Here is a 13041-nt window from a genome sequence, read left to right on the forward strand (position 1 = left end):
CAACACAACAGAAAATTCAGGCAGTCTTTGAGCAATGTGAGCAAGAAAGAGATCCTTTATTCCAAGAGATCCAGTCTATCAGCCAGTGAGAGATAAAGACGACATTCAGGCAGCCAGTGGATTTGCCTTCTGGAGGCATGTCACCCTATTGCCAACTCAGTCTCTGGGCTTTGAGCAGTTCCCTACTCCCATTTCAGTGTTTGTCTTCCTCTGTAACGTATTCATTTTCATTCCCTGTTGAATGGACAAATCCTTGGGATCCAGTGCTTGAGCCTTTAAGTATATGACTGCACATTGCATTTTCCTTGTCTGTCCTCTGCCTCAAAATGTTACAGACTTCCATGAGACAATTACTGCAGAAAGTAATAACTGGGAATGTGAGCACAGTCACCACTAAAAGCACTTCCTGAGAGTGATTAAGGACAGAAAGTCAGTAACCATGGAAAATTGAATACATCGTTAAGTCACCCCAAGCTGACACCTCCAAACTGCAGAACATGGAAGAAGATGTTGTCTGTCAATTTGATGTGGCACAACAACAAGATATTCAGTGCATCATACTGATCTCGCATCTGTTGCACATGTCTTCTCGACCAAACTGACTCTGTTTAATGTTGAGACAGTCCACTGCCCCTCCTGCTTGCCCAATCACTGAGTCATATCTCTGCCCAATCAAATTTGATATTTATATCTGTATTAATGATGTTGAATAAGCATAGATGTTCCATGTTTCAAGCATTGTTTAACTTGCATATCAATCGTGCATATCAATAGCTTGAATTTACTACATTCTGGTGCCTGGAATGGCACCCCTTTTTTGTCATCTCTTGTATCACTTTCAGTTCATAACAATCCTTACCATAATTTTGGTATCAAGAGGATTATACTTACTGGTTGTATTTTGCTCATTTCTTGGTACCCAATTTTTTGGAGACTGGAACTATCATTGTCTTGACAAAATCTTGTGTCTATGTACCTCTTTTGTGTATTGCATTTCACAAAGCTGTCATTTCTGCTACTCCTTTTTCATCCATACACTGAAATAATCCAACAAGATCACCATCCAATCCAGCAGATTTATCCCCCCTTCATTTTCTTTATTGCTTTTTCTACATTAATGGTCAGAATTAAATTCCTCTTTCCTTTACTTATGTCTCACCTTCCATTTCAAAGGTTAGGTTGGTTTCTCCATTTCTCTTTTATATCTCACTTTCCATTTCAAAGGCTATATCCTACCATTTTCATTCTGTTTCTTTTCCCCTACTGTTCACTGTCTGTTCATCCAAAGCAACACTCTGCATTTCCTTATAACATAGGTCATCTTGTTCTTTTCTTTTTACGTCTACTGCATTATCAGACTTTTCTTTTTCCACTACTTCTTCAGGTTTTGTATCTCCCTTCTCAAGTGAGTAGTTGGTCTCTTGTACATTGTTTCTCTGCTCTCATCTATTTTGTTTTTATATTCCATTGTCTCTGAGATTTTCTTTATTATTTCTGTTGATACTCGATTTCTTTTCTCTGTCTCCACTGAAGTTTGAAAACCAGGCATTAGCGATGAACATTTACCACTTCTCCTGTCTCATTCTGTCTTCCCAAACTATATTTTACCACAATATGTTCTTACTGCCTTCCCCTATCAAAGCACAACAGGCTTCTGTCACAGACCTACAGAAATCTTCCTCCAATAGAACTCAACTACATTCATTCATTTACTCTGTTAGTTTTCTCCATAAGAGGATGTGGAGTTGTACACCTGGCCTATTAATAGATTTTACAGTACCAATCCTACATCTACATCTACGTGATTACTCTGTTATTCACAATAAAGTGCCTGGCAAAGGGTTCAATGAACCACCTTCAAGCTGTCTCTCTACCGTTTCACTCTCGAATGGCACGCGGGAAAAACGAGCACATAAATTTTTCTGTGCAAGCCCTGATTTCTCTTATTTTATCGTGATAATCATTTCTCAATATGTAGGTGGGTGCCAACAGAATGTTTTTGCAATCGGAGGAGAAAACTGGTGAGTGAAATTTCATGAGAAGATTCTGTCACAATGGAAAATGCCTTTGTTTTAATGATTGCCACTCCAATTCACGTGTCATGCCTGTGACACTATCTCCGCTATTTCGCGATAATACAAAACAAGCTGACCTTCTTTGTACTTTTTCGATGTCATCCGTCAGTCCCATTTGATGCAGATCCCACACCACTCAGCAATACTCCAGAATAGGGCGGACAAGTGTGGTGTAAGCAGTCTCTTTAGTAGACCTCTTGCACCTTCTAAGTGTTCTGTCAATGAGTGGCAGTCTTTGATTTGCTGTACCCACAATATTATCTATGTGATCATTCCAGTTTAGGTTATTTGTAATTGTAATCCCTAAGTATTTAGTTGCATTTACAGCCTTCAAGTTTGTGTGACTTATCACGTAATCGAAATTTAGCTGATTTCTTTTAGTACTCATGTGAATAACTTCACACTTTTCCTTATTCAGGGTCAATTTGCAAGTTTTTGCACCATACAGATATCTTATCTAAATCATTTTGCAAATCATTTTGATCAAAAAATGGTTAGAAAGGCTCTGAGCACTATGGGACTTAACAGCTGAGGTCATCAGTCCCCTAAAACTTAGAACTACTTAAACCTAACTAACCTAAGGACATCACACACTTCCACGCCCGAGGCAGGATTCGAACCTGCGACCATAGCAATCGAGCAGTTCCAGACTGAAGTGCCTAGAACCGCTCAGCCACTCCGGCCGGCCATTTTGATCATCTGATGACTTTACAAGATGGTAAATGACATAATAGCATCATCTGCAAACAATCTAAGACGGCTACTCAGATTGTCTCCTATGTCGTTAATATAGATCAGGAACAATAGAGAGCCTATAACACTTCCTCGGGGAATGCCGGATATTACTTCTGTTTTACTTGATGACTTTCTGTCTATTACTATGAACTGTGACCTTTCTGACAGGAAATCATGAATCCAGTCGCACAACAGAGGTGATACTCTGTAGGCATACAATTTGATTAGAAGACGCCTGTGAGGAAATCTAAAAATATGGAATCAATTTGACATCCCCTGTCGATAGCACTTATTACTTCAAGAGTATTAAGAGCTAGTTGTGTTTCACAAGAATGATGTTTTCTAAATCCATGCTGACTATGTGTCAATAAATAGTTTTCTTCGAGGTACTTCATAATGTTTGAGTACAGTATATGTTCCAAAACCCTACCGCTAATCAACATTAGTGATATAGGCCTGTAATTCAGAGGATTACTCCTACTTCCCTTTTTGGGTATTGGTGTGACTATTCTGAGAACTCTCTGTACTCACTGAGGTACGTTTGGTACTGCAGTGCCAACTCCATGCTACCCTTTTCTCTCCCTGAGTTATAAACTGTGACACCTTCATTTTCATTTCACCTCGTCCTTTCTCTATAACTTCACTTCACTTCATTTTATTGATCTTCATTTCTTTCTTTGGCGTTTCCAGTTATCCTGGCTATAGCAAAGCCTGAACATCCCAAGCCCCAATACACAATGGAGATAATAGGCCCCTTGGGTTAGGTAGCATATAACTTGTAAATTGGTTAGACCTTACAGGCTGCCAAGATGGATATCTTGTGAGCAAAAACTGATGGAGTTAAATACACAAGATTTCAACCAAGAAATTATTTCTTGTAAAGTAGATGGTTGTTACTGACCCTTTGCTGAAAACTTGATATAATTAAAAATTTGTAAAAATCAAGAAATAATCACACCTGTAGAAAACAACTCCATACTGAATAAGAACAGGAGTGATTATAAAAGTTGAACAGACTGAGAAAATTATTGAAGTATGTAATTCATCTGAACAATGCATAACTACCAATGATATTGTGAAAGAGAAAGAGCTGTTGAGTTGTGACTGTTATTACCTAGAGCAACAATGAAGAAATTGATGACAAGAAATTTCTAATCATTTTTGGATAATGTAGAGAAAATTCTTCTGCTGGTTTTCACACTTTACATTTGACCTCTTAACAAGCTATCGGTAGTTTTTTTTATAAATAATAAACTTGATGCATTAAATGCAGTTCTTGTATATAGCACTGCTTTTAATTTGTTACGCAGTTTGACACTGAATTATAATCATTGTACTGACCTACCATCACCATTTGATGAAACACTTATGAAGTCAAGTACGATAAGCAAAAAATTTTAAGTTATCGAGATCTTAAAATTTGAAAAGTATGTTACTAAAAACTTTGGATCTCAAATGTAGACATCTATTTTCCCTTTCATAACTTGGCTGTAAAATATAATTCTGCACTAGTTTTAACTGAATCTGAATGGAGGAACTTTAATATATACAGAATCCATATTTTATTGTTTTTCTGCCAATAGAAAATATACCTTGCTTATGAATACAGTTAATCTTAAATTAGATTAGATTAGATTAGATTAATACTAGTTCCATGGATCATGAATACGATATTTCTTAATGATGTGGAACGAATTTAATTTTCCAATACATAACATAATTAGGTTAATTTAACAACATACTTAAGTTAATATAACAACTTTATTTTTTTTGTGTTTTTTTGTTTTTCTTTATTTTTTATTTTTATTTTTTTTAATATTTTTGTTTTGGTTTTTTTCTTTTTTTTTCTTAATTTATATCTAAAAATTCCTCTATGGAGTAGAAGGAGTTGTCATTCAGAAATTCTTTTAATTTCTTCTTAAATACTTGTTGGTTATCTGTCAGACTTTTGATACTATTTGGTAAGTGACCAAAGACTTTAGTGCCAGTATAATTCACCCCTTTCTGTGCCAAAGTTAGATTTAATCTTGAATAGTGAAGATCGTCCTTTCTCCTAGTATTGTAGTTATGCACACTGCTATTACTTTTGAATTGGGTTTGGTTGTTAATAACAAATTTCATAAGAGAGTATATCTACTGAGAAGCTACTGTGAATATCCCTAGATCCTTAAATAAATGTCTGCAGGATGATCTTGGGTGGACTCCAGCTATTATTCTGATTACACGCTTTTGTGCAATAAATACTTTATTCCTCAGTGATGAATTACCCCAAAATATGATGCTATATGAAAGCAATGAGTGAAAATAGGCGTAGTAAGCTAATTTACTAAGATGTTTATCACCAAAATTTGCAATGACCCTTATTGCATAAGTAGCTGAACTCAAACGTTTCAGCAGATCATCAATGTGTTTCTTCCAATTTAATCTCTTATCAATGGACATACCTAAAAATTTGGAATATTCTACCTTAGCTATATGCTTCTGATTAAGGTCTATATTTATTAATGGCGTCATACCATTCACTGTACGGAACTGTATGTACTGTGTCTTATCAAAATTCAGTGAGAGTCCGTTTACAAGGAACCACTTAGTAATTTTCTGAAAGACAGTATTGACAATTTCATCAGTTAATTCTTGTGTCTCAGGTGTGATTACTATACTTGTATCATCAGCAAAGAGAACTAACTTTGCCTCTTCATGAATATAGAATGGCAAGTCATTAATATATAATAAGAACAACAAAGGACCCAAGACTGACCCTTGTGGAACCCCATTCTTGATAGTTCCCCAGTTTGAGGAATGTGCTGATCTTTGCATGTTACGAGAACTACTTATTTCAACTTTCTGCACTCTTCCAGTTAGGTACGAATTAAACCATTTGTGCACTGTCCCACTCATGCCACAATACTTGAGCTTGTATAGCAGAATTTCATGATTTACACAATCAAAAGCCTTTGAGAGATCACAAAAAATCCCAATGGGTGGTGTTCGGTTATTCAGATCATTCAAAATTTGACTGGTGAAAGCATATATGGCATTTTCTGTTGAAAAACCTTTCTGGAAACCAAACTGACATTTTGTTAGTACTTCATTTTTACAGATATGTGAACCTACTCTTGAATACATTACTTTCTCAAAAATTTTGGATAAAGCTGTTAGAAGGGAGATTGGACGGTAATTGTTGACATCAGATGTATCCCCCTTTCTATGCAAAGGTATAACAATAGCATATTTCAGTCTATCAGGGAAAATGCCCTGTTCCAGAGAGCTATTACACAGGTGGCTGAGAATCTCACTTATCTGTTGAGAACAAGCTTTTAGTATTTTTCTGGAAATGCCATCAATTCCATGTGAGTTTTTGCTTTTAAGCAAGTTTATTATTTTCCTAATTTCAGAGGGAGAAGTGGGTGAGATTTCAATTGTATCAAATTGCATAGGTATGGCCTCTTCCATTAACAGCCTAGCATCTTCTAATGAACACCTGGATCCTACTATATCCACAACATTTAGAAAATGATTATTAAAAATATTTTCAACTTCTGACTTTTTGCTCATAAAGTTTTCATTCAATTTGATGGTAATACTGTCTTCCTCTGCTCTTGGTTGACCTGTTTCTCTTTTAATAATATTCCAAATTGTTTTAATTTTATTATCAGAGTTGCTGATTTCAGACATGATACACATACTCCTGGATTTTTTAATAACTTTTCTTAATATAACACAGTAGTTTTTAGTCACACAAAATGAATCTGTGTATGTTTTCCTATGTCAAAAATATAAATTAAATAAATTCTGGCTGATATTGGCTGAAGTTGTCCATAAGATTAGACATAAAGACAGACTATAAATGAACTACTTTCTGAATGGGATGTCAGTAAGCAGTTTAAATGCAAATTTGCAATTATATTCCAGAAAAACTTGCATGTGCGCTCATTTTTAGTGATGATGCAAATAGAAATAGAAGAGGTAGGAGACATAGGGGTTAATTTATATTGCTTCAGGTGTCATAAGAAAAAAAAAATATATGAAATAATTTTTCAGTGATAAATAGTAAAGGAGAAGTAGTGATAAAAAGTTTCTGAATTAATTTTCATTACAGGGTTATTTTTTATTTCTTGATGCATACTGCTACATAGGATACTGAGGTTGAATATGATACAGATTGAAAGTATAAAGAAAGGTTTCAACAGTAAAGCTGAAAATGAAATATTCAAATATGTATTATGATAAAGAAAAATCTGGTACTCACCATCTGCATGCTATTACAGATTAAGCCCCTGTCAGAGCAAATGGATTCTTCTTTGAGAGATAAGTAGAAAAAAGGAAGGAAGAAATATATATTGGAAAGTATTAAAGGTAGTAAACTGTAAGATGGAGAGGAATCAAGATGGAAACACATGACACAGGATATGAATGTAACATACCCCCCAATAGCAGTTCGATCACCATTGTTGATTTTACGGTTGTAATGTTCCTGAATTTCATCTTATACAACTTCCTCAAAATAAATATACCATAATTTTATCTTATGTTTTCAACATCATTTCAATACCTCATATTTATCTTTCAAACTTGCAGCTGTCTTATCTTTTCTTACTCCACTGTCATTACCTACTACCGCATATACTACTTTATTTATTCACAACCTTACATATTTTTTTTATCTTTCAAAATAGTTGGTAATAATACTTTAAGTCTATATCTTATAGTTATCATGTTTTATTCCTCCTATTGTGTCTCTGTTCTTTATATACCTTGACTTTACTTTTCTATTCATGAGTAACGTAGCAGCCAATTGTCTATTAGCAAGATACATCTTTATTCCATAACCTACACATTCAAATATATCCTGCAGTCACCTCAAGATAGAAGACTGTTTCTGAAAGCAACTTATCAACACCATTTACCTAATTTTTGGAAAGTTAGATGTCTGTCTACTTATATTTAGTTTTTTCCTTTGTTTCATTTTATGAAGTGTACACTATCAGTGAGTAAAGTTCAGACAACATCATTATTTTTTGTTACTGACAACGCTAACTCATCTGATCAGCATGAGCATTTATCTGTCTTCATTATCAATTATGAAGTTGATGTGATAGCACCCAAATTTTTAGAAAAAGTTTACAAAATAAATGACTGTATGTGAGAACAATGCTTAGTGTAAAAATGTTTGATTAACTGTATAATTTTGAAATTATTAGTGTGTACAAAAATAGTAATTTCATATAATGTTGCATTGTTACACTGAAGAAAAGAAGGAAACTACTTCTACGAGCTATTTATTTTATAATTACTTCATATTCAAGATCAAATTTGAACAAGTCTTTGACACAACTATAATATTCTATATCAAAAGACAATAAATGGCACCCAAAACATGAGTATAATATCAATCAGAGCATTCTTTGTTAATATATCTGATTGCTAAGCTGAAGCACGCTGAGTTTACTCAAAATCTAAAGAAGAAAATAGCCTGTAAGTGTGTAACATGAATTTTCTGCATGTTCAATTTTGAGATAAGCAGCACATATTCATTTTCTAATAAATTCCATGCAGCTACAACATTTCTGAGAATATTAATAACCATCATGGCAATTATGGCAAAAGTGTTGCCAAATCAATACCATACCCTTGACTGCACTGCACTATTTGCCCTCCTTAAGCAATTAGATGGGACTTATCTCAAAGCCAGCAAAAACTGGTTATGCACTGAGATTTCACTCAACACCATGAAATTCTTTGACTTTTTGACGTACCACTCACTCAGGCACACCACAATTAAATACTGTAAAATAGGCATAACTAAATGAATTCAGCAACTTAACTTTAAAAGGAAGAATGCAACACAAACATGAACATTTACAAAGTAATGGAAACAATCATGCAAAATACATGCAGCTTGCTACACAAAGGGTCACTATTTCAACTGCCTGCTTTCTAGCGAATATAATGTGACTGAGATAGAGATATACTATGAGAAAATATGGAATATCTAACAGAAACAAGAAGAGTTAAGTGCTGAAAGCATACATGAGCTTTTTGACTTCATAGGCAAGATGATAGCCAGCATATGTCGAGTCCTCTTGAGGCCTGGAATAATATTAAAAATCACTATTGCCACAATTTTCTTTTTCAACAAAACTGAGATTGTCAGCGAGATAAGTATAGATAACAAAAACAAAGTGCTTACATAAAATTGAAATACAATAGAAATAGAAACAACAGTATATGTATACAGTAGGGAATACTATAGAAACTAAATAAATGACAGCTTTTGAGTGGAAAACATATTAATCATGGGTGGGCCTGGTTTATATTTTCTATTATTCTGACTCAGACCTGTATATTGTAGCTGTTCTCAAAAAGTAAAAGTATTATATGTTTTGAAGGTATCACTATGATTGTGATTACAAATCTAAAAGAGTTGTGATAAATAAATGAAGAAAGCAGTGACAAATATGGTCTATAATTTTAAATCATTAGGGTTGGAAATGTTTTTATCTTTTCTAAATTATGTTTAAATTTTGAATTTTACATTCATGTTATATATAAAGTGACATGTTGAATTTTAATGGTGCCAAAAAACAGAATAGTCAATGGAATTAAAAATAACATCAATATCTTTGACGATCACACAAGTACCAATTCAAATTTAATGATTTTGCATTACTTTACCTCCACTGCATAAACTTGAAGCAATTCACATTTTCAGCTCACATTTCACAATTTCATGAAAGTGTTTGCATTAATTTTATTCCATATTTGAAGAAACTTCTTTTTAGTGGAAAATGTCAAATTTTGTGCATGTTAACTTTTTTCTCTTCTTGATTAGTTCATGTAACTATTATATTCTATGAAAGCATCAGAAAAAACACCACCTACTTGGCACTCACTTAAACTAAAGCAAATAGACAAAATGAATGTCAAAATGATTGTGTTTTTTTAAGTCCAACGAAATTTGTTTCTATTTTTTGTAACTGATAATTTTTATTATGTTTCCTATCATTATATTAGTTTTATGTTTTGAGATTACGCCTCCTTGGGTATATTTTAAAGTTATCTCCAATGTTTTCTTATTTGGATTATTTCAAAGATCCCCAGAGGTACCGGTATACTTTTCATTGCATAGGTTCATACAAATACACTTTCAAAGAATGAATGTTTAATTGGTATACTTTATTCAATCTAGTGATATTTCACAAGTCTATATCTTGGGTATGTATGTGTACTCATACAATATAGACACCACCAATACTGGATCCATTTCACAATAGAATTTCCTGAGAACTGGAGACAATTTTTCAAGGGCAATTGCAGTAACATACCCCCACATTGTCTTTCTTCTAATTTCTAATCAATTAGTTGTAAAGCTGGTCTTGTCAATCTGGATTGTCTAGCAATTTTCATTACCTTCCTTCCACAACTCATCAGATAAAAGTTCACAATTATACACAAAAATGTACCACTTCCAGACTAGAAGCTAAACAAAACTTTATCTTAGTAAGCTATGTTTCTATTTATCACAGCCACAATTTATAAAAATTTAGAATCTGTTTTTTAGAAGCCACCAGACACTGGAAGCTGTATTATATGCATGGCCTGTTAGTTTTCAATGCATTGTAAGTCTGTGAACAATAACTGAAGTGAGAATACTATTCAGAAATATATCAAAAGTTGATGATGTATAAAACAGTCAGTTATTGAACTTATTGGCTAGTAACTGCTAAGACGTATGTCTCATCCTTTTCTGGCTTACATCGGTATTCAGCTATTGGGTCATGAATTCCTTAATCAAAATGTAGAAACGTTATGTTATAAGCATTTTGTAACAATACACTGTTTTTTAATTGCAGTCAGATGGAAAAATAGTTTTACTGGATTAGCATCTATGATGTGTGACTGTATTTACGTCTTCTGCATAGCAGGAATATGTAATACATTTCATCACATCCATGATGTAAATAGTTACAACCATGACTGTGTTAGAGCAAAAAATTTGGCATTAAACGCATTTCTTTTATTAATGTGCACTGCACATCTAACTCTGTGGGTGCATCTTCAAGTGCTGTTTAACATTTTGACATACTTTAATGTCAGTTTCTGGTCAAGTACTATCTTTTGAAGGGAATTATGGTGATATTTTGTGTATCAGTACCTTAACACACAAATTTTAATCACCATTAATGCAATTTTCTATGATTTTTGTCATTTTTTTCTGCATGTCACATGTGTATTGTTTATTGCAGATACCTTATCCAGATATAAATGATATATAATGAGTATGCCGTGCCTGCCACTTAGCTGATATATGAATACCTATTCTTGATATTATTTGTGCAATTAACTTGAAGCCATTGTGTAAGGTCCAGAAAGCAGTGTAACAAATGTATCTTTGTTAAAAAAGAAGACATTATCCCTTGTAGGCTGTATTGTTCTTTATTAAAATCATGATATTAGCTAACTTCAGGCATGAGCCTTTATCGAGTATACTTGCAATGTAATGTACTATATATCATGCTCATCACAGCTGACATTAACTAATAGCATGATTTTGATATGCAATATAATCTATTATATATCATGCTCATCATGGCTGGCATTAACTTATAGCATGATTTTAATAAAGTACAATACAGCATACTACGAGCAATGCATTCTTTTATTAAACACTTAGAGGCTGTGGATCCCTATGGAAGGGAAACGTATCTTTACTGCATTTGAAGCAGAAAAATTATTACAGACAGCAAAGAACAGCTTTACATAGTTCAGAGATATATTTTTCAAGAATTTATGTAGTTAAGGTTTACATATTTTGCATGTGCTATGACTGATGCAATTACAACAGCTATTAGATTATTTTTAAAACTGCAAGTATGCATGCCATTTTATTTTTAAATCTGCTATACAGTAATGTATGCACTGTATACTTACTACTACGTTTCCTATCATGCCTGCAATATTAAAACTAGCTATGTTACTACAGATTAAATTAACGGTCTTAAATTTTCCTGTGCCACAGTCAGGGAGCAGCATGTCCACTGATGTGACTGTAGTATAACACTGATGCACTGAACGGCTACTGTTGCCATTATAAAACAACAGGAATCTGTAATGTAGATGTAGCTTGTATATAAACCAGAGTATCACTAAATGAGACAGTTTTCAGAGAAATAGAACACATCTTCCACTCAGAATTTCACTATCAAGCTGTTAAAATTATACGTGACAGGGTTCAAAATGTATCTTCCCCAATGGATTAAGCTTATAATTCTAAAAGTGATAGCCAACAGACAGTAAGGAACTATTGCATAACTTCAGTAGCATCCTGACCAATGTCCAATACATTATGAAAAATGTTGACAAATTTCCTCTATCCTTGTATCATATATGCTACATCACTCCAAATAATATTTGTTCACAAAGTGAACTGTATTTTGGATGAACATCAACTGTGTCATATTTGATACACTATGTGGAAAAAATATATTAGTGATTTGTTATTTTCAAAATAGTCATTATGTGTCAAAAAGAACCATTAACAAGTGGTTTTTAGAGCAATAAAGCTTGACTTCATGAAAGAAAGTTTATTCTTACTGATTTAGCTTTATTTATTTTTAAAATGGTTCTAAATGTCATTAATTACTCACTGAGTCAAATTCTACTAACAAAAATGATGCAAAAGTTGATTTTACACCTAAAAATCATGCTTTCTTAGTTATTCTTAATTGATGCACTGGGTGTTTGTGACCACATTCCATTTTTCTTTGTTCACTCTCAGTTACAGTAATGGTTTCTTGTTCTTAGAACATGTATGTCTAATTCAGTAATAATTACCATAGAATATGTTTGGAACAGGGACTCACTACATAATTTTTTGATTTCATCACTGCTGAAACATAGGATGAGCGTAACAGTTCTGCACCTGAGAAATCGTAAAGGAAGCAAACAGTGTGATAGTATTTGTTTGAAGCAGATATTGCCATTAATTAATGTATAATAACAATCGAAGAGGAAATACTAGCATAGAGAATCCAGCAACTGAGGAAGAGGAAGATGGTGAAGGTGTAAAGGTGAACAAAATGAAGAGAAAGCTAATCTAATCTTTATAACCATTGCCTCAAACATATAAATATGAGATATTCTCAATGCACAATATTCTTCTCCCTTACTTCAGAAAAAAAGAGTTTCATAGTTGCTATGATGGAAAAGTAAAATAGACTGTCAGAAAGTG

At 33.4% G+C, this 13041-nt stretch overlaps 1 protein-coding gene across 1 annotated transcript in view; it reads right to left on the bottom strand.

Moving 5' to 3' along the window:
• Positions 1-13041, bottom strand: part of LOC124783678 (calcium-activated potassium channel slowpoke) — an 867461-nt gene that overhangs the window by 183577 nt on the left and 670843 nt on the right. The window contains exon 17 of the mRNA XM_047254040.1: positions 8841-8900. Within this exon, the coding sequence (XP_047109996.1) occupies positions 8841-8900 (60 nt within the window). The remainder of the gene's footprint in view (positions 1-8840; positions 8901-13041) is intronic.

Source organism: Schistocerca piceifrons, chromosome 1, assembly GCF_021461385.2.
Source record: "Schistocerca piceifrons isolate TAMUIC-IGC-003096 chromosome 1, iqSchPice1.1, whole genome shotgun sequence".
NCBI classification, from domain to species: Eukaryota; Metazoa; Arthropoda; class Insecta; order Orthoptera; family Acrididae; genus Schistocerca; species Schistocerca piceifrons.